General features: G+C 34.2%; 1 protein-coding gene across 7 annotated transcripts in view; it reads left to right on the forward strand.

The window, feature by feature from the left end:
- The window catches only part of LOC131957883 (cys-loop ligand-gated ion channel), a 121,537-nt gene extending 98,769 nt beyond the window's left edge, over positions 1–22,768 (forward strand). For 4 of the 7 annotated variants that reach the window (XM_059322698.1, XM_059322702.1, XM_059322703.1 and 1 more), the window contains exons 2-9: positions 1,168–1,296; positions 6,181–6,378; positions 11,078–11,335; positions 14,733–14,888; positions 15,358–15,537; positions 16,681–16,731; positions 19,809–19,908; positions 20,330–22,768. In XM_059322698.1, coding sequence (XP_059178681.1) covers positions 1,168–1,296; positions 6,181–6,378; positions 11,078–11,335; positions 14,733–14,888; positions 15,358–15,537; positions 16,681–16,731; positions 19,809–19,907 — 1,071 coding nt within the window. In that variant the 3' untranslated portion in view covers position 19,908; positions 20,330–22,768. Of the gene's footprint in view, positions 1–360; positions 493–1,167; positions 1,297–6,180; positions 6,379–11,077; positions 11,336–14,732; positions 14,889–15,357; positions 15,538–16,680; positions 16,732–17,082; positions 17,125–19,808; positions 19,909–20,329 lie in introns of those variants that run through there. The other 3 variants (XM_059322704.1, XM_059322700.1, XM_059322699.1) reach the window with 3 other exon arrangements.
- The last annotated feature ends 1,098 nt before the right edge of the window (positions 22,769–23,866 follow it).

Raw genomic sequence — 23,866 nt, forward strand, 5'->3', positions numbered from 1 at the left:
AACCGTCACACACACACACAAACACAAAGCTACCCGCATATAATGACTGTACCACACATGCGCAGTCGTACACTCTCACACATACCCACCCAATCACACACATCTATACCACTTCACGCATACTCACGCAGACGCACACACACACATACCCCTCACCCCACACACACACTGCCACACACACACTCGTGGGGGGATGATTTATCAACACGCGCTCATCTGTCAACACTAATCACCTGTACCAAATGCTACACATCTAACGCTGTGCTCTGCTACACACTCGTGTGCTGTTTATGTAACACCAGTTGGAGCAACACACTTCTCATCATCACTGTCGTTTAAAATACACACCATTGCGTGTTGTGTTTTTCTACACACTAGTGTAGGCTCCACGTCTTGGTGATATGGAATACGTGTTCATATTTCTGAGTGTGTAAACTAGCGTCGACACGAGAGTGTGTTGTTTAAATAGTTTAGATGAATCTAGCACAACGAGTGAGTAGTAATCACAATTATATTATTATCAATGTAATAGTAGGCTGCTTTGTTTTCTTTAATTCAACTTTTAATCAGGGGTATAGCAATATGCAGAATAAAGCGTGCATTTATTATAACATCACACTATTTTGTTTACAAAACGGATTTCTTCGAATTACAATGCTAAATAACAGTTTTTAACCTAAATTTTCAAACATGCCTTTAAATATTATTTGAAATGAAAAAGTGTTTAAATGTTTTAGATAAATAAAAGCATATCGCGATATTAAAAAAAATGGTATGCATGTCAACTAATCAAGCTGTGTATCAATGATGTAAACGGCTAGAACTGTATTGAAATCTTCTGTGGTTTTTAATAGAGAATGCTAAATGTGTATAAAATATCAACAGAAAATAAACATACACAACAACATTACTTCTGCAATAACTCTTTGTTTAGCTTGGTGTTGAAGTATTTTTATTTTATACACAATTTACACTGTGAACACATGCAAACAATGGCATGTCCAAAACAAAAATACAATTTATTACAATCAACAAAAAGTGGTTGTATTTGTATTTGGGTTTTTTTTTTTTTTTTTTTTTTTTTTTTTTGTTTTTTTTTTTTTTTTAATATGCTTATTTTAAAGGAGCAGTCAAATTTAATCAATCTTTGATTCGTTTCTTCAACAGATCAAAGTTCAGGTCTGCGTCCAGTTTTTTAAAGTTGGTGAAATCGACACGCTCAAGGAACAGTACACAGCTGACGTCATCGTGCGAGCTAGGTGGAGGGAACCAAGTTTAGATGGACAACTGAGTGAGGTAAGTAAACAATGACGTAATTAGGTGGACAACTGAGTTCAGTAAACAATGACAGAATGACGTAATTAGGTGGACAACTGAGTGAGGTCAGTAAACAATGATGTAATTAGGGTGACTACATCGTAAGGTCAGTAAAAAATGACACAATGACGTAATAAGTGAACAACTGAGGTCAGTAATCAATGACGTCATTAGGTGGACAACTAAGGGAGGTCAGTAAACAATGACGTAATTAGGATGACATCTGAAGTAAGTAAACTGTGATGCAATTAGGTGGACAATTAACTGAGGTCAGTAGACAATGATTGGGGTACCTCTCTAGTGATGTAAGCTTAGATGTAAAGTCAGTAAATAATAAGCACGATTCTGGTGGATGTCTTGTCTTCCTCGGAACCCCTGAGGCTGACTCACCGACAGAGTTTCTTCCAGGCATCTCTTCGAGTGGCTCTGTCTCCCCCCCCCCCCCCCCCCCCCCCCACGAAGAAAGTCTTCCCCCCCCCTCCCCGAGCAAAATGGAATTTATATTGAAAATATATACATTTAACAGTTTCCGCCCCCCGAAGAAAGTCTTCCCCCCGCCCCCCGGAGAAAAGTCTGGAAGAACACTGCTTTCCGAACCCCTGGGGTTCGAACCCAGGTTAAGAACCACTTGTATAGAAATATTGGATAACACGTGAATGACATAAAAGCAATAAAACTTTCACTAAATAACGGCGACGTATAGACTGTGATCTACTTTACACATCTGTCCCTTCTCGTGTGTTCGACTTAAAAACGCAAACAGTAAAGAAACTACTGACGTATTCTAAAGTGAATACTCTCCAAACACATTTTGTATCTAATCGTTTGCCAACGAACCTATTTCACAGGTAAAAATATCTTTCTGGAGACATAAAAAAAAAACCTTGTGGGAATTTCCGTTCTTGTTAAAGTAAGCAGGAGAGATGGAGGGGGAAAGTATGCTTTGTTACATTGTTACATAATGCCAACTCATACTCGTTTTATCCTGATGTGATATTTGTCCTCATTTTTATAGTCAGATTTTATGTTTCGCTTTCTAAATTTAGATACACAACAGTGAGAAAAGTTATAAATTCGGAATATAGAGCGCGGATTTCTAGTTTGGCTCTACTTTAAATTTTAATTATTACAACCATTTACACAATAGTCTGATGTAAACATATATAAAATGAACTAGCGATTAGCCTACATTTGTGTTGTAGCCATTGGACAATGTGCACTCGAGTAAATTTGCCTACTTGCTGTACCGATCTAAAGAGCACTTTAACGTGTGCGGACAGTTGGTTTACGGGCAGGGTCGGTGCAGTGATTTATATCAAGTTCGGTTAACCAATGATAAATGGTAACGCGATTACCACCACATTAATGTTAAACACTGATAAATGATAACTTGATTACCATCACATTAATGTTATACACTGATAAATGATAACTTGATTACCATCACATTAATGTTAAACGCTGACAACTGGTAACGCCATTACCATCACACTTGGGTTAAACACTTATAAATGGTAACACGATTACCATCAAACTTCGGTTAAACGTGATTGACTGGTTACACAATAGTGACAAGTTCAACAACAATCAATACACAGTATGATAAATCATTGCGTTTACCATTAAAGTTAACTATAACAAGACATACTAGCCTAGCTTTATAATGGTAGTAGTAGCAGGCCTACATTCCATAAAATATCAATTTAACCATGCGTGATGATGATAAATGGAGACTATATTATATCTAGACTTTACCAGTTTAATTCTTGTGATCGGCAGTAATATTTACGGGACAGCGTGGCCTAACCGTAGAGCGCTAGGCCGATAATACGAAAGTCCAGCTCAGATGGGTACCTAACTCACATCAAGGAAAGTAAAGGCGGCTGGGCATAGTGCTGACCACATGTTCCCTTCATATGCTTAGGTCAAGAAATATTTGAACGCAATGGATCGCTAGTCAAAAGAGGAATATTTACTTTTTACTTTACAGTAAGACTAATAGGCTTTAGCAGACGTTTCAAAACATCACAGAAACAGATATACAGAAGCAGAATTTCCAACTCAATGGTAGAAACAAATATATAGAAGTAGACTTTTAAATTCATAATGGTAAAGACTGATATAAACAACGCCAAAAAAAGATCTAGATACACTCTCTCTTGCAATAGTAAAGCACAGCCTGTTATAAATATCATCATCAACAGTGGACTTAGTTATAACACAGACCTAACTAAAGTTCTCACGTTCCTTTCAAAGCACTTTGCCGAAAAAAATCAATGAAATAACAATCTAATCATTAGACTGGATCGAAGCTTAACATTATGCTTGGATGTTTTATCCTCGATCAAAACATAGTCGTAAAAACCATGCGTATTTTACTACATAAAAAGTCAAATTTGTTGATGAATGTTAGTTTATATGGGATTATGCAACTGTCTAAATCAGTGGTTCTAAACCTTTATTGAGGTACCAAACCCCATCTGTTTTTAATACGCATTAACGGAACCCTTCTTAACATTTCTATCGTCTGCACTGACTAATTCCGATCGTGAACAATGAGTCGAGTTTGTCTAGACATGCGCCGAACCCCTCAAATTGACTCAACGAACCCATGGGGTTTGAATGAACACAGGTTTAGAAACACTGATCTAATGTAGTGGTGGTAGTTAGTAAGAGAAGTTACAGACCTCATAGGGTGAAATACGTTTCTCTGAAATCAGTAGTATATCTATCTGCCTTTACTTTCCCCAACTCGAGTCAGGTACCCACTAGAGCTGTGTTGACTCAGCATAGACTTAAACTCAAGCCCAAAAAAATATTCTATACACTGAGTTCCGTACATTTATTTAAATCAGCAGTGAAGTGATCTACCCATAGACAATTCCGTACCTTTACCCATATCATACCAGCTGTAGGATGCTCTACCACTAGGCCATTCCGTACCTTTATCCATATCATACCAGCTTTAGTATGCTCTACCATTGGCTCGTACCTTTATCTAAATCATCATTAGGGGGCTCTATCATTAGACATTTATCCAAATCAGCAGTAGGGCGACCTACACTTAAACCATCTTGGACCTGTATCCAAATCATCAGGCCTTACTTGCTGAACATTGAATACATTGAGTCATAAAAAAATTTCAAACACACACAAAAAATCGGTTTCACCATAACATCCCGCTCCGTTCTCTCACACAATGCAAACACAGCCATTGTTTTACCACCGTTCTAATATTGATTCAAATCCACCTAGAAAAAACAGCGGGTTACTAATACCCTCTAGGCTAAAATTGATTTTACCTTGGGATAAAAAAAAAACCCACTGCTTTTGCCTCATAGATTTTCACTTTGAAATGCTAACTCGCTTTGAATAGACAATGCTTTATTTTTCGCTGCGTGTGTTTATTAATGCTTTATGCTTAGCCTACTCTATCACAAACCCTTACGTTTTTCAATAGAATAACTAGCCACAATGCTAAACCCGCATGTAGCGTAACGAAGCGGAATGAATTAGTGTTCGTGGAGATGGAAGATAATGCATTGTTTAGTAGCAAATACACGTAACAATAGGCTGGATAGACATACTCTACTTGAAAATGTTTGGCATATCGAATTGCAGCGTCATAGAGGCTAAGCAAGACGAAAACTAATGGGGAAAAAAACGCGATACCTGCTAGGCAGATAGCAATTACATTGAATTGAATAAGTATTAAGTTGTCAGGCCGGTAAAGCTTATGACTGCTAAACCGAGATCTCCCTAGTTTGATCATCTCGCCGGGCAAATGAGGATAGACAACTCCAAAATTAATTCAACTGTTGTCTTGTAGTTTGTTCGTGGTTAGACAAAGGCTATGGAATGGGTCGGCGTGGTCTAGTTGGTAAAGCTCAAGGTTGCTAAACCGAAAAGTCTCGAGTTCGAACCCTCGGGCAGATGAGGGTCGCTAATCAAACCGTAGTTTGCTGCCTTGTAGTTTGTTCTTGGTTGGGCAAAGACTATGGAAGCAAATCCAAAAAGAAAAGCAGGCTGAAATCGGAGTAAATCTGGTCTCAATGGCGCATAACCAGTTGACAAGTAATACTTAATTGTGTTGGAGGAAAGTGCGTCCAACATTACAATTAAGAACGAAGAAGAAGAAGAATTATAGCCATGTATTGGCCACTTGAAATACCCTTTTACCCCTTGTCTTTGAGTTGAAAAAGCTTGTATGTTCAAGCAGTGTTTCTTTCAGGCACCTGTCTGAAGGCACCGCCCTCCCCCTCCCCATTTTCCTGCCCCCCCCACCCCGAGTTTGAAAGTATTTTCAAGTACCCCCCCCCCCCACCACCCCCGCCAACACTGAAGAAAAATAGTCTGAAAGAAACACTGTGTTCATGGTTGGGGGTGGTGTGGCTGGGGGGTGGGTTGGTTTGGTTTGTTTGAGAATTGACCTTTGGCCTTGGCTGAATGTATTCATTTGGTAATGTTAGAAGTAATTTAGAGTAAGATGTTAGCCAAATAACATTAAACTTGTCAATTTAGACCTAAAAATATGTTTTCCTTAATAAAGTTTTGTGTGATGGAGTGGTCTAGCGGTAGAGAGCTGGACTGCTAACCCGCAAGTCTCGAGTTCGAATCCGGGTCAAAGTCAGTAGACCGACCCCAAGTCCACCCAACTCTGATGGGTACCTAACTCACATTAGGGTAAGAAAAGGCGGCTTGGCATAGTGCTGACCACACTACCCTTCTTCATATACCGAGGTCACAGAAGCAACTGAACTCTACTTCACTTGCCCTGTAGACCGTCAGGTTTAAAAGGGAACTTTACTTTTTTAATTAAGTTAAAACATGTTGCGACCGTTAATTTTTGTGTTACTCCTGTAGGGTGGAGACATCACAGACATCAGGAAGTACTGGAACCCCAAGCTATACATAGAGAACAGCTATGGTGACCACAAGGAGATGTTCCGCTACCGGGTGGTCTTCAACGACAAGGGCGAGGCCTACATGTCAGAGAAGCGAACGGTCAAGGGCACGTTCATGGAGAACCTGGAGCTTGACGATTTCCCGTTTGATGTCCAGGTGAGGCTGGGGGGAGTTAGAGGGGGAGGCCAGGGTTTCTTTCAGGCTGTTGAGTGGGTCGTGGGAGGGGGTATGTATGGGGGTCTGGGTAGTGGGGAGTTGGAGGGGGATGCCGGGGTATCTTTCAGGCAGTTGAGTGGGTCGTGGGAGGGGGTATGTATGGGGGTCGGGGGTAGTGGGGGAGCTGCAGGGGGGGGGGGCAGAGTTTCTTTCAGGCTGTTGACCAGGTGGGGGGGGATGTATGGGGGTCGGGGGTAATTGGGGTTGGGGATTTAATGATATTTTTAAAAATTTGAAACCGGAAGTTACAATTCAACACTCACCTCTGCTCCGAGCAAAATGCCTGAAAGTAGCCCTGAAGCTAAGCCCATTTAAACTATAGGATCTATCTCTCTATCTATCAATATATATATATATATATATATATATATATATATATATATATATATATATATATATATATATATATATATATATATATATATATATATGTGTGTGTGTGTGTGTGTGTGTGTGTGTATGTTTATTGAACCCCTTCTCCATCTTCTAATTATAAGCAAAAGTAGCAATGATATAAACAGTTGAATGGTTCCAGTAAAGCACGTATGTAGAACTTAACTCTCACAATTAATTAACTCTGTATGTTAAATCAGATATAAGGGATAAGACTAAATATTAATGGACCAATGATTAAAAAAATGTGGCGTTTCATACTATAGAGCAGGGGTCTCCAAACTACGGCCCGCCGGCCGGATGCGGCCCCGCGAGGTCCTTTCATCCGGCCCGCGTAGATCTTTTTGTCCACGGAAATAACGTTTGTTGGTAATGGCTGAGGAACTTTGCCCAGAAAATCAATGACAAGCCTGGAAGAAACTGGCCCCCGAACTGAAAATTTATAGTTAATGCGGCCCTCGGACTGAAAAGTTTGGAGACCCCTGCTATAGAGCTTGCGTTTCTGTAAACAAAAAGTTAACGAACCTACAATTCTCGAGAAATAACTCTTTTCAATCACACAATTAAATATTACGTGTTTCATTAAAATTCTAGTAACACTCATTCTTATTACAATAGGAATAATTTAGTTTATCTTGCATTGGGATTTTAAATTAATGCCTTCTTTAATTATTAAATTAAGACGAATTATTCTGGGTGTTTTTTTTTATTTTAATCGAAAATGTGCAGTAAGCTATAATCCAACTAGATTTATAAACCCTGTTGAAATTAACTCCCCTAATAACTTACTACTGTTCTACAACTGGGACCTTGTTTTAGCCCTGCTCACGTGACCGGAAATGATCGAACAGGTATTTCACATTATCCCAACATGGGAAGGGCGGGAAAACTACACGGGAACATCGTGTGCAGAAGTGAACAGGGGAATAACTGGAGCGTGGCTATCTGGGGATTGACAATTTGTAGTTCAGAACAGCCATTTTGTAGTTCAGAACAGTTATTTTGTAGTTCAGAACAGCCATTTTGTAGTTCAGAACAGCCATTTTGTAGTTTAGAACAGCCATTTTGTAGTTCAAAACAGCCATTTTGTAGTTCAGAACAGCCATTTTGTAGTTCAGAATAGCCATTTTGTAGTTCAGAACAGTTATTTTGTAGTTCAGAACAGCCATTTTGTAGTTCAGAACAGCCATTTGGTAGTTTAGAACAGACATTTTGTAGTTCAGAACAGCCATTTTGTTGTTCAGAACAGCCATTTTGTTGTTCAGAACAGCCATTTTGAAGATGAGAACAACAATTTTGTAGATGAGGACAGAAATTGTGTTGGTGTAGGTAGCCATTTTGAGAATGAGCATAGCCTGGAGGCGGAGTCTTCTTGAAGAACTGAAGCCAACAGAGTTGTCTTAGGAGATGGCAAAATTAATAGCCGGGGATCGGAAGAAATGGAAGGACATGTTGGAGGCCCTATGTTCCATAAGGAGCAAAGAGGACTAAGTCAAGTCAAGTCAATAGCTGTTATAAAGATTAGAATAATCAGGATAGTCATTGTGTACTGCTCACAATTAATGCTAACTGGTTTCTGCAACCAGGCGAAACATTGTCAGAACTTATAGCTAAAGTCTTGTACGAAGACTCAAAATGGAATACATTCACTCAAATCAATATGATCCGAATGATCAACGTACTAGCAAATCAAGTCAATATAATTCATAATCTGCACTAATTAATATCGTCAATGTTTCTGAAAAAAAATCTAAAATTAACTTTAAATAACCGGTAACTAAATGATAATTGGGGATGTAAAAAGCAAAACGCGGTAAAAAAAACCCCAATAACTAGAATTAGTTAAAGGTATGTGCCTTAACGTGGGTATGTTAAGCCATATATATATATATATATATATATATATAAATATATATATATATATATATATATATATATATATATATATATATATATATATATATATATATATATATGAGTGTGTGTCTACAAGTAACACCATGGCTATGTATGAAGATGCCAATGAATGAAACAACGCTGAACATGACATCTATGAGCGAAGTTTTATCTTTCTATCCGTGCCAAGACAAACGATACGTGTAACGTAAGGAATATGTTGCGATGTCTTACATATTGTGGCTTCCAATTACCAATGATGCGAGTGGCATGAGAAGTGACGTCACACGATCTACTAACCTTCCAGCACTGGTGCCGTTCTGAGCTTAAAAGCACAGGTGCAGTTCTGAGCTATACAGCACTGGTGCAGTTCTGAGCTATACAGCACTGGTGCAATTATGATATGCACAACACTGGTGCAGTTTTGAGCTATACACAGCACTGGTGCCGTTCTGAGCATAAAAGCACAGGTGCAGTTGTGAGCAATACAGCACAAGTGTAATTATGATATGCACAACACTGGTGCAGTTGTGTTCTGTATAGCACGGTAGGTTTTGGATGTCAATCCACTGATACTATTTGTACGGAGCGTGTTCAAGCAGAAACGTTTTCTGTCTTCATTTCTATTCTTCTGGTGGGATGTAGGCCTATTTCTAGTATGCAATACATAGCCCGTCCTAATTAAACAAATCAGTACGTGAACTTTTCCACTGGAAATTAATAAGAAGCTCAAAAAAATGTTTAGTTTCATAATTTATTGAGCCAAAAGATGAATCGTTAGGTAGTTCACATTACATATCCTATGTCTAAAGAAAATAGTCAATGAAACAGAATATAAAAATTAATATTATAATATTGATTTGACAATATATAAATCAGCATGCACCAAGTTTAAGTGATAATGGGTCCTTACGAGAGTTTTCAATATAAAACTTCGAAACTACATTATTTTTAAATAGCCATAAGCAGTGCAGTATGTAATAGACGTTGTCATGATAGGGTTAAAATGCATTATATATGTACATATATTATATATATATATATATATATATATATATATATATATATATATATATATATATATACGAATATACAGTTATCTAGTGTAAGTATTTAATTAGACACGAACCCCCTAACAACCTCTATGGCTACTTCGCCTGTCAAATATAGTCAATTTCAATAGGTTCTCATGAAACTTATAAGAAAGTATTTGAGATCTGTCTAATAGAAAAGCTGCTTAAAAAATTCAATTTTCTTGAGCATCCAGCGGGCAAATCAATGTTCTCATAAATATTCATACGCCATCGATTTCGTATAGAATTCCAACAGCGAATGTCAATACCCAGCAGTAGTGTAAAACGTTCTAATTTTAAAGTGGCCGATGCCATGATAGACGGTTATTGTTCAGATTTCTGCACGGTTGAGTGACGTTCTCAATCACGTGTCTCGTGCGTGTGACGGGTCATCTTGCAGGATTGGTAGAACAATATTTGACCTGAAGTATTGACTTAGATAACATGTCGGACTTGAGTATCGAAAATACAGGATACAAATCAAGCAGACACAAATATATATATATATATATAGTCTTTAGCTAGTTCATTTTTCCCTAAGGTCGCTGTCTAAATATGACAAATGCCCAAATGTACGTTTTTCCGAAAGCCCCACGCAAATTTTAGCAAAGACACACTCAAGGCACACAATGTTACCGAAATAATTAATGAAACCAGTGAAAGGTGAAATGTTATAACTAGATATTATCCCAAACTATAAGAAAAACGGATCTTTACCTCAACTTTAACATGTTAAGTAGTAAACTACTTATGTTAATAACTTACGGACATGTGCTATTTTTTTTTATTGAAAGACTGCAATATAACGTTTTCCATTAGTTGTTGTTTACTGTAGTTCTACATAACTATAGCTTATCTCAGTGTTGTTATTTTTAAAACTGTATCACTGCCTTGAAGCCTAGCTTACATTGTTTTTATATTATAGGATGACATAACATCACCGGTATCTTAAATGTGGGTTTATATTACAGGACGTCATACCATCATCTTTATCTTAAATGTGGAGTTATATTACAGGACCACATGCCATCACCTTTATCTTAAATGTGGGGTTATATTACAGGATCACATACCATCACCTGTATCTTAAATGTGGAGTTATATTACAGGACCACATACTATCACCTGTATCTTAAATGTGGAGTTATATTACAGGACCACATACTATCTCCTGTATCTTAAATGTGGAGTTATATTACAGGACCACAAAACTACACCGAAACGTATGTGTATATGGTACCCCAAACTTAACTACATGTATTACGGTTCCATTGCAGGACTTGACAGTGACCGTGGCCTCTGAATTCCCCTACACAGAGGTCGAGGTCGTGGAGGACTTTGAGAACCACCACATGGTCAACAAGCAGTCGTTCGTGGACGAGCAGGAGTGGCACCTGTACTCACACACAGAGTGCATCCAGAGGGAGCTGACCATTGACCAATTCGACCCCAGCGTTCGTCGCTCGGCTGTTTCCGTCAAATGTCGGGCGGCCCGAAGACCGGGGTATTTTGTATGGAACATCTTCATGATCACGGCAAGTCCTGCTACTCTCTACTTTGTTAAAATTAATTTCTGTGTTTTGTTACATTAAAGCAGGGGTCTCCAAACTTTTCAGCCCGGGGGCCGTATTAACTATGAAATATCAGTTCGGGGGCCAGAGTTTCTTTAAGGCATCTCTTCGGGGAGGCGGCGCTCCCCCCTCCCGAAGAACGTCTACCGCCCCCCCCCCTCCCCACGAAATATAATTTATATAGATATATTTACACATTTCAAGTGTCAGCCCCCTACCCCCCCCCACCCCACCCCCACGGGGGAAAAGTCTGGAAGAAACGCTTTCGGGGGTCGATAACACACTCGAGGTCCAAGTTTGCTCTACAATTGTTCTTCGCGTATTTCATTCATGAAAATGTTTGTTCACATAGGTATGTTGTTTCAAAATTTGAAAGGTACTTTGATGCAGAACTTTTAATATTAGGAAAGTCTTCCTTGTGCAAAAACTTATGAATATTAATCTGCCCCTCTTTGAACGTGTCTCTTTTAATTCAATGACCTCCAGCTGCAGTTCATCTTTGCAACTGGCCACATTTGCTTCAAATGGGCTTTGAAGCAGTCTCACTTCTTCGGCCTTTGAATCTAAGTCAGATAACCTACTGAAACTGCAGCTGGAGGTCTTTGATGATCATATGTAAATGACGTGGGAAATTCATTGGTTGCTTCAGCCGTAAAGAACTTGCACTGCTGAAAGTGCGTCAAGTTGTTGGCCTGTACTTGTTCCATATACATGACAAGTTTGAATCTGAAGGCCTTTAGGTGGGTGTATAGATAAGAAACTAGATTTCCCTCTCTTGCCGTTTTAAGTTCAGAAAATTTAAATGTCTAGTTATGTCTGCAGCAGAGGCCAATTTCTATACCCACTCTAATGAACACAAGAAGTTGAGGTGGAACAACTGTCCAGCGACGCATCCATTGCTATTGAAAAATGGCGAAGCTTGCTTGCATATTTCTCTATTTGAGTCACAAAGTTTTCACCAATCTCTGCAACACGGCGAGCAATGGTATTTGCACCCAAAGCTACATTTTCAAATAGTTTTGAATTTTCTGTGCAAAGTTCCTTAGCCACCTTTAACAACATTTATTCAATGGACAAAAAGATCGTCGCGGGCCGGATGAAATGACCTCGCGGGCCGCATCCGGCCCGCGGGCCGTAGTTTGGAGACCCCTGCATTAAAGAAATCCTCTTGCACATTGTTGTTTGTTACAGCAAAATTTCTCTTTATTCACATTTCAAAGCCAATATCCCTAATCTTTTGTGAGTAAAATACTCCAAACTTCTTCAGCAATCTGCTAACTTTTTTTCAAGTTAAGATTATCTTTAAGTCACTAGTATATGTTTTTTACTGATGTCCCAAAAAAATTAGCCTACGTTTTAATTATGGAACGGCGTGGCCTAGATTCAGAGCGCCAAAATGCTAATCCGAAAATCGCGATTTCAAATCCGGGTTCAAATCAGTAGAAAGTCTCTGTGTCTAATTCCCTGTGTTGGGTACCTGATTCACATGCCCTATTGACAGCCAGGTTTGAAATTGTATAAATAGGCAAAAAATAAGTAAAGACTTATGTTTGCCTATTTATAAATACCTTGAGCTATAAAGGCTATTTGTAAAATTGTATTTATTCTAAACATTAAACAAAACAAAACAAAAGCGTAATTAAACCAATGTCTTGAATTTGATAAAACTGAACGTGTCTTTAATTCTGTAAAGGACAATACATTTTCTTACGTTGTTTAATACACGTCAGAGACTATCTAAGAATATCTTATTTGCATCTCGACTATAACACAAGCTTAACATAACTGTTATTTGATTCTAGTTTAGGAAACATCAAAAAACTTGATTAACTGCTTAAAACTATGACTAAAAAAATATTATTTTTAAAAATGTCAACAAGACTTGACCAATTAAAGTAAGCGACATTACATTCATGTTATAATTCTTAAATTAGCCCACAAATGAGAGTATGAACATAAATCACCAATGCCACAATGTTATCGATTGGCCTGTTCCAAAAAAAAAAACACATTCACTCCTAAAACCTGTTAACCGATTTCTGATCGAACTGCTGTAATGTAAAGCCGGTAATCTGTTTGCCAATAATCCTTGTTATCAATCCATTATGGGACATTTTGTGATTTGAATATTCGAATAAAGTATATCGTCACGATATTTACCTTCTTTTCTGTTTACCCACTTCCCCTTTAGCAAGCAGTAAATTAAATTAAACACAATTTGGCTAAAGCTAATTGGATCAAACAAGAGTTATAGATTACGAAAAATTAAACTCATTATTAGCGCGCTAATTGTTTTAAATTGGTTTTCCAATTAGTGGATATTTACTTGGCAAAGTGACAGCAAAAGGCAGATAATGAATTACGACTTACAATATTAGAGCATATTTCCCCCAATAGCTGATTAAAATAAAAATAACTAAAATGCCATTTTTTTCTTTTTAGTTGCTCTAATATTTTAGTTATTTTTAATAAATCATCTGATAATGAATTGCTACTGTTCTTGAATTGTTTTTTTTTCTCGCACAAATTCTAGTTTGGCATTACTGTATTTAAACATGAAAAAGCTACATTATTATAATTAAATATATTGATTAAACTATGACATTTTTTAAAGCGCTAGAGAAAAACCACACGCCAGTTTTAACGATCTTTTCAAAACATTTAGATGTCATTAGGGGTTTTTAATTATGTTTCTCTACATCTTTTATTTTCTGTTAGGACATTCATTAACTCTTAATCCGCTCTTTTCCACGGAAAACACATTCAATATAGATCTATGTCGTCTTTCCACTGTCATTTTCTACATTTTCCGTGGAAATACCTTTACATTCAATATATTTTATCTTTCCACAATTTCTTTTTTAATTGTACACATTCTCCGTAGAAATGCCCTAACATTCAATATATTGTATCTTTCCACAGTTTCTTATTTGTACACTTTCATTCGCTACATTCTCCGTGGAAATACTTTTACATTCAATATATTTTATCTTTCCACAATTTTTTTTTAATTGTACACATTCTTCGTAGAAATGCCCTAACATTCAATATATTTTATCTTTCCATAGTTTCTTATTTGTACACTTTCATTCGCTACATTCTCCGAGGAAATACCTTTACATTCAATATATTTTATCTTTCCACAATTTTTTTTTAATTGTACACATTCTCCGTAGAAATGCCCTAACATTCAATATATTGTATCTTTCCACAGTTTCTTATTTGTACACTTTCATTCGCTACATTCTCCGTGGAAATACCTTTACATTCAATATATTTTATCTTTCCACAATTTTTTTTTTAATTGTACACATTCTCCGTAGAAATGCCCTAACATTCAATATATTTTATCTTTCCACAGTTTCTTATTTGTACACTTTCATTCGCTACATTCTCCGTTGAGAAGGACCTCCCACAGAACAGACTACAACTGTCCTTCACCCTCGTCCTGACCGCCGTAGCTTTCAAATCAGTTGTCAATCAAAGTTTGCCTCGAATCTCCTACTTAACGTATATGGTAAGTTGAACTGATGTATTTACAATACGATTCTGCAGCTTCGAACAGAAACGTTTAAAGATAAAATTACAAGCCTACGCTTTTCTAAGGAGAAACCCATTTTAATAGAGAAAACTACTTCAAAAATCTAAGGACTGATTTAATTAATAATTAAGCAGTCGTCTTACATGACGTTTCCTGTTTTAACCCCCGCATCCCTTCACAAGAACACAGAATGGGGGAAAACACAGTCAAATACTCCCTTCTTCCTAAAAAAAAATAACTATAGATGTAAAGTAATTTAATTTAAATGTAAACGATGAGTTTACAGTATTTTATTAACTTATCAGGCCAATACTTTCAGGATAATTTGCTAATTTGTTTTATTAGACCCATTACCTTATCTATGTGTGTATTTTCAAGATCAGCTGATACAGGCCAATACTCTGTTTAATTTAACGAAAACATAATAAAGCGTATTTCCCCACAGGACAAGTATTTACTCGCCTCAATGTTTATGATGTCCGCTATCTGCACTTGGCATGCCGTCGTGACGATCCTGATCCACAAGAAGGCGGACGCAGACTTTGTTGAGTACATCGTGCTCGGCTGTTTGGCCTCCATTTACGTCATATACAACGTGGCATTCTGCGTCATGATTTATGCATTTGTAAGTCTTTTAATCGATGTTGAAGTTTGATGATATTTTATTAGAATTTGGCATTTGTGTAATCTATCAAATTTAGGTAGAGTCTAGGTAAAATCGCCCGCGACTAGTAATGTGAAAAACAGGTGACTCCTTAAATTTTAATAATTATTTCACATTTTGAGGAGGATTTATGTTTTGAAAGGTAATCTATCGTTTTAGGTACGTAAAATCGCCCTCGGCTAGTAATATACGAAAAAGTAACCTCATTGTCAAGGCTTTAATAGAAGAATATTGTGATATATTTGTGTCAAATATTATAGATAAATGAATAATAAACCTAAATCAATGACTAAATATATCAATATAGGCAAGAAATTAACTTTAAACAGCAGTGTTAGCGAGCAGTATTTGCTATATAAAAAGCTGCCATCTGTAAGATAGAGTGGCTTCCCCTGAATCTTGCGCTATAAGTTTACAAAAAAAATAATAAAATAAACAAGATGGCTGTTATAGTAAATGACCATGGTTGTATCTGTTGGAAACATTGCTAGTCTTCATTTATTACTGAAAAGTCTTAATTCAATTGTTTAATAACAGGTACATAAATGAAACAAGGAAACATTGTTGTATTTTTCAAAACATAAATCCTCATAATGTGAAATAGGCCTAATTATTAAAATTTAAGGAGTCACCTGTTTTTCACTTTACTAGTCGCGGGCGATTTTACGTACCTAAAACGATAGATTACCTAGTATTTAATTTAATACTATTGATATTGACTATTGAGTTAAACTTAATAAATATAATAATAATAGTATAGAATCTATAGATCATAATAGGTCTAATAGATCTAGATCTAGATCTCTAGGCCTAACTAAGCCAATTCATTTAAGATCTAGATATTTAGCTATTTTTGTCTTAAAACGTTGATACATTAATAAAAGCAATGCTTTTTTTTTTAATTTTATAAAAAAAAAATTCAAGACTCTTAGTTATTAGTTAACTATGAAGATTTATTTGAGGTCTAATATTCAAGATAAAAAATGCCAGGAAATAGGAGAATCTAGCCTAGATTTGTAAAAAGAACATGTCTGTTATTTCATTCAAATTTTGTATTCAATATTTTCTTTTTATGTAAACGATTATTTATTTATCTACTTACAGCCATGTAAAAAAAGAAGAATTATGGCACAGAAAGATGTGGAACACAACAAAGTAAGTAAAATATTCCCAAATTTACAAAAAAATTAAGATAATTAATTTTCTGGAAGACTTTGTGAAAATAAAAATCATATTTATTTTTATAAAATAGAAAATAATATAGTTCTAGAAATATAGATTATAGTTTCAAACCATTTTATTTTTAACCTACTAAAGTCAGTTCAAGTGATTAACTTAATAAAAAAGAAAACTAACACTAGTAGATAGATACCAATGCACTCCAAGAGCCAGAATAATAAATAAAACTAGATACAATAATGAGTGCATGGAATGATATGTGTGTTTATGTTTTTAATGTGTTTGTTTTCGTTCCGTTGCCATTGACGGCCATTACTGTTTTCCCAGAATCCAAAAGACATTTGTGTTCGTCTGTGATTGGCATGTAAAGTGAGTACTTGCCATGCAAGGAAAACATATACAATGTATTCCCATTTATGTATCCAACATTATCTGGCGAAAGTCAAGCTTTTTAAAGTAGTCTTGTTCAAAGCAAATCAAGTCTTAAAATATGTATCAAACATTATTAGGCCTACATTATCAACTGTATCAATCTACAACTATAAAAAGTTAATGCCATTAACCTATGCATGACTGGAACAGTATACAAATACCATGAAGTGCTTTTGTTTTTTAAATTTTCTTTTCATAATTATATCGGTGGCGGTAGTTCACTAAATCATTCGCTTTCTGCTTTTACAATTATGGTATTAAGCCAGACTTAGATGGGTATTAACTTCATACTTTAAATTAACAGGTGCTTATTATTACTTATTCAAACATAACAGTGTTGTTAGCATTATTCAAACGTTAAAATGAAAGGTTTCATCATTAAAAAAAATATTTCATGAGCTAGATCTACATGTTTTGATTTTTTTCCAAAACCAAAGTTTTTTTTTTTAAATTGACACACACTGAAAATACTTTTTTATAGCATAATTTGAACAATAACATCATAATATAAGAACTAGCTATACATAGCAATAACCTGTGAAATCAAGAACATATAGGCCTATTTATGTTTTTTTCAAATCTTTAAAAAAAAACAAAAACATGACAGGCATCTGGTACCTTTCAATAGTAAACTGGCAGCATCATTGAGTCAGTAAAATGATATCTATTCTCTGTAATATAATATATCCTTCTCTGTATTTAATAAATAAAATGTGCTTTTTGGGACACATTTTTCATACTGTTGAACAGATGAATATTTGTAAACAACTAGAAATGATATCCAGATAAGCAATCTAAATAGTTTATTGTTTCACGTGATAAAAGTAATTCTGTTTGCTTTCTTTGAAAGCTTATCATAAAGTCGACATGCTCTAAACATGGGAATTGTGTTTTTATCATTGATTATTAAAACAGTCATTTTATAAAATTAGCAATTATTCTCTAATGTAACACCTTATGTGACAACTTAATTGTGGAATGTATACAATTTGTTTTTAAAAACAAAGCACTGTATTTATTTAAAAAATTGTAGGGCGTATAGAATGTAGAATATTATTTTATATATACTTAATGTATGTTATTTAAAGAAGACAGATTAGAGATTAAACATATCTACTTGCATTTTTTAGAACTTTGATCTAGCATTTTTGGCTAATAGTTTGCCAACATATAACAATAGTAACATGAATGTAGTCAAGCTAGTTAAGTCTAGAATTATTAATCTTAAAAGAATACAGTGAGATGGTATACTATATATATACTGCTTAATAATAATTTAATATAAAGTTAAGATCCAAATATCTTTAGGATGGACATCATAAATATGTTTAAACCTACTTATTTTTCTTAGCTAAAAGTAGCTCCTGAATTAAAACTTAATTTACAATACAGATAAAATTCACTGAAAATATTTCTGCCTACTATTACTGAACAAATTTTTTTTTAAAACTTGTTAACTGTCTTATACATTTTATACCCTACTACCTAATAAGATAGAATGATTCAGACTGGGTCTAGATACATTTCATAATCAATTGTAGACTTGCACTTTATATTTACATTTTAATTTACAGTAAATGCATCACTGATATTTTAGCAGTTTTTTATTAGTTTTTTAAGAAAAAAAGACTATTCAATGAAGAATTAAACTAAAGTTGATCTAAATTCTAATTTAATACTATCAATCTAAAAGCATTTATTCTGAGGTGACAAATTAATTCTTTTGATAAAGTAATTCACAATGATTTTCATTTGACATTTAAATACAATTTATAAAAGGCTAATTATTGTTATGACGCTAAAAATAATTTTTCTTTAAAATAGGCATATGGCTTTTGAATTGAGTAAGTAATTTGAAACCCTTAGAAATGTTCGTGTATTCTTTTGCAAACCCACCAACCAACCAGAAATTTCACAACATTGCATGTATTATTTAAAAATATAAACCAAATCCTTTATTCTTAACCTTAACTTAAAACATTTACCAAAGCCTAATAATTAAATAAAGCATCTCCCATCTAAAAGTAACACCATGCAGCCAAAACTAAATTCTAATTTAAGTTAATTTTAGTCATTACTATAAGTTCATCATAATAAATTTATAATTATCATAGGACTTATCAGAACAACAATTCAACTTAAATGCATAAAAAATCTATTTAATATTATGTTTATTCATTCACATTCACAGCCTAAAATATCACTTCACTCTTTTTATCACTGCTACACTATTTTTATCAAATAACACATGTAAAGTTTGTAGTTAATACTGTACAAGAAATTTAAATTTAAAGATTTAAAATATTGAACTTAAGATTGTAATATGGTTATATTTTTTTATCACATAACAGAGTAAATTAGGCTCTGTACATTATAATTTTGTTTAATATTTTTTTTATTTCAGTTGGTTTTAAAATCTGTTTTACCCTAAAAAAACCGTTCATGTATTTATTTTCAAGTAGTAAGGGAAGCGTAGGGAAGATTCGGCCCCCTGTGTCTGTCGCATTCCAGTAATGTCCCTCTGTCTTGTCATATGCCAACTCGCATCCGTCTTGTTCCATGCGAGATGTCAGTTGAAAAAATTGTTTCCGCTTTACTTTCACTTCCATACTAATTTTCAGCTCCGCCGGGAGCATACCCCATCGCAGCCAGCTTTGCGCAGAATGTTAACTCTAACCAAAACCATCTCTGCTGACTTGCCGGGTCTCATTAACAGCTGAGGTAATTGTCTGAGAAAAGTATACCCAAAAAAAAAATAAAACAAGACAGATTGAGCAGCTACTGGATTCCTCCCGAATTTATTTTGTAATAACCAACAGCCTTTTCCCCAACAGAGCCTCACCTTTTACAGTGAACCTTCTAACAACTGAAGTCATTTGGTCTGTAGTTTCACCTCAGTGTCATTCCACTCTTCTAATTTTGTATTTTTTTTGTTTTCAGTTTATTTCAGTTTTGGTAAAGAAATAGAATAGGAACCTGCATGTTGTTTTTATTTTTTTATTATTTTAAAACACTAATAAAAAAAATTTTAAGCGATTTTTAATGTAAGCTTTACATATTAATGTATCTGTTATTATAAAACAGCACTATTATACAGTTTAACATTGTTCTAAAATACTTTTTATCTGCAATTTCTTTTTAGATTGATGACCGGGCAAGGCTTGAGAAAAATCAAAACCACGCGAGACCTAAAAACTCGTACTGATCAGCGCAGATCTGCTCACTTCCTGTCACATGACTCACAGAATCAAATACATCACGTAATGAACAAGTTGATGTTATGTGACCTCTGCCTTTATCCCCCGTACTCTGAGCACATCATATCCTAGAAAATCTAACCATGATCTGGCCTCATACTCTGCATTATGAATCTAGGCAACGCACATCAGCTAATAAGTAATCTATACTATGTATGATAACTTTATAAATCAACACATAGACTATGCAAAAGTAAAAAAAAAATAGGGATTAATAACATAGGATTTCAGAAAATATTTAAACATTTATGCAAATTAGTTATTGCCAGTGTAAAAGTGTTAAAAATAAATTAACATTGTTTTTTTCAATTATGAATAACAAAAATGATGTACTCTTTAATTTTTTAAAAACTAGATAATATTCAGAAATAAGATTTAAGTCTACTTATTTTGTAGATAATGGTTGAAATGTTGCTGTAGGGCTAATGAATCAGTATCTAAATAAATTTAAGTAAAGTAACATCATTCTTCTGATTGCTCTCGTATTAAGTAACTCGATGTTTTTTTTCTTAAAACAATACAGCGTAAATATGTAGCTTTACGAGAAAAAACAAAATATTAGTACACCATTTCCACCTTAAACAAATGAAAGGATTGAGGGAATCTGAGGACTCATTTTCCTGCACTGCTTTCTGCATCAGACGTCATCAATTCTCAATGTGCCTTCCACTCTGTTCTATGCATTATCACTTGACCTAGGGAAGTAGTCCAAAATATTCTGTCGCAAGCTTCTTTAGAAAAAAAATGCTAACAAATTTTAACTTGAACTGTTTTCTTTAAAGAACAGATAAATTTAATACTATAACAATTTGTTTAGAAATAAGAAAATTAATTTTGAAGCATTAAAAAAAATTGTATTTTTATCAAAAGTGAATACCAGTAGATAGTTGAAGTTACTGTATAATTATAGACTGCCCGTAATCTGTTGCGTACTTTTCATAGCTTCTAGCAAGTGATCATGTTTTTTTCTCTGTTGTTTCTTTCCGTATTTTCTCTAATTATGTATTTAAGATTCTCATGTTTTAATAGAAGATATTTTTAAAAAAACAAAGTGGTTTCTTTACAGTGGCCTTTCTTAGCATTCTTAGTTTTATGATCCACTGTATAAAACCTTATACCAATTTATTTCATTAATGCTGTTATGATTACATACATCTTTACAGCTTTGTGTGTTATTTATTAATTTATTTTGTACTGTTAGACAATAGCGTTCACTATTAATGTTTACATTTTTTATGAAAAACTTAACGTTTTTAATAAAAAAAAGAATAAAGTTTTCTTTATTCAAAGACAGATTCTACAAAATTATTTCAAAATTTTACTGGTGTATTTTAAATATAAATGTTGTTTGCTAGACTAGTTGTTGCCTAAAATATCTACACAGATTAAAAATAATTTATTGATTTACTGTATTTAGAACTATTTTCACAAAGTCTACAATCCTTTGATTTGTCTATCAATATTTAAAATTGTTTATGTGACTGATTTATTCTTATTAAAATGTAAAATGTATCTATTGTTTGCTTTGTAAATTAACTGTTACTTTTATAAAAATATATAGTTAAAGTGTCTATCCCCTATTTGCCTGTTAGCACTTAAAATTTATTTCTATAGCCAAGATTGTGCTTTGAAACATTACTCTTAAACTCCTTTCTGAAATGTATTGTTCATTCACAAACTGTTTTCTCAGGTATCTTGTTATGATAATTGTCATGTTATCAATTATATACTGTACTTTCATCTTATGGTTCCACTCCATTTCATTATCTGGGATATTTAAATGGATGTAAACTGTGGGTAGTATAATAATTTGGCTAACATTCAAATTGTTACAGTAACTAAATAAACATTGAAATAAGTAAGATTAGCAGCAAATATAAAATGCATCTGAAGGCCCAATAAACTTTTATATATGGCCTCATTATGCAAAACTAAGTTCTTTATCATACATATAATATATATCATTGTTTGTAGAAAATTATTTTAAAATATTTTAAAGTAATTTTCACCCCATACTACCCAATACTTTCATGTTCATGATGTCAAATATGCATTAACGGACAAAGAGACATGCATTTTAAACAAGCATTGACATTACTGTTGTTAACTCTCCTGTGTTCAGAGGCAGTGTGATTTAATGTTGTTTCTGATTGGGCCTATATTTGTTATCGCAAAAAAAATCTCCAGTTGCCCCCTATTTGTTTGTTTATTTCTTCGTAGTGGAAAAAATGAGTTAATTTATACCAAACTATGCTTGTGTATGTTGATAAACCCACAATCAAGTATTGTGTAGGTATTTTTCTCATTATTATTTAAGTTTTTTTTTATAAATAGAGAACTTTAAATAAAAAGAAAAAAACCAGAAAGAAAGTTTTTTTTTCTCTTAAGCACATTGAAATGCATCTACTTTTTGTTTAAAGAATATATATTTTTATTATTACTGTTAGTTTTCTCTATACCTTAAGAATTGTTTGTCTCTAATGTTTTTAACAATGCTTATACATTTGGTGTTTTTAGTAACTGAAATTTGTATTAAATTTAGAAACAGAAAATTAAAATTTACATTTATTAGATATACACAGTTAAATATTGTCATATTTTTATATAGCTATTTCAACTTTCTTAATATAGTTTGGTTATGTATATAATAAAATGTTCCATTTGTAGGCCTGTTTTTGGCCCACAGATTTATTACATAAAACTATTCAAAAGAACTTGAACACACCCATTAAAGTCTGAACACTCTGTACAACACATCTAAAAGAAACCTTAAGGACAATGATACTGTTTATTTAAATACCTGTACAGTGGCTTTGTTGAAATTTTTTTGTTACATTATTATGCCTTGGACTTGTAAAATCTTAAGCCTAAACAGCTACAATGTGACCATATCATTATGCACAATGTTTATCTAGCAATTTTTAGTGCTCTAACTGTTATACATATCTTGTATATCCTACATGTGGGTCACGTATTGGGGTCATCTCTATAAATAGATGAACACTACTAAGGTGTTGCACAGAAAACTAAAGATTGCATATATATTTAATATAGATCTGGGAGATATATATATATATATATATATATATATATATATATATATATATATATATATATATATATATGCTAATAATTTTTTGTAGGTTTTACACAGAACTATTATGTACTATGTCCTGGCACATTAAGATTAAATTATTTTAGTTAAGTACCAAATCCTGACTTCAGTTGTACCATTAATAATGGGAGGGAGTGGTCTAGCGGTAGAGAGCTGGAATGCTAATCCATAAGTCTCGAGTTCGAATCTGGGGTCAAGTCAGTAGACCGTCCCTGAGTTCACCCAACTTTGATGGGTATCTAACTGACGTTAGAGAAAGTAAAGGCGGCTGGGCATAGTGCTGACCACACAATCTCTTCATTTGCAG

Source organism: Physella acuta, unplaced genomic scaffold, assembly GCF_028476545.2.
Source record: "Physella acuta isolate Inbredline_101_S28 unplaced genomic scaffold, ASM2847654v3 ptg001275l, whole genome shotgun sequence".
Classification (NCBI taxonomy): Eukaryota; Metazoa; Mollusca; class Gastropoda; family Physidae; genus Physella; species Physella acuta.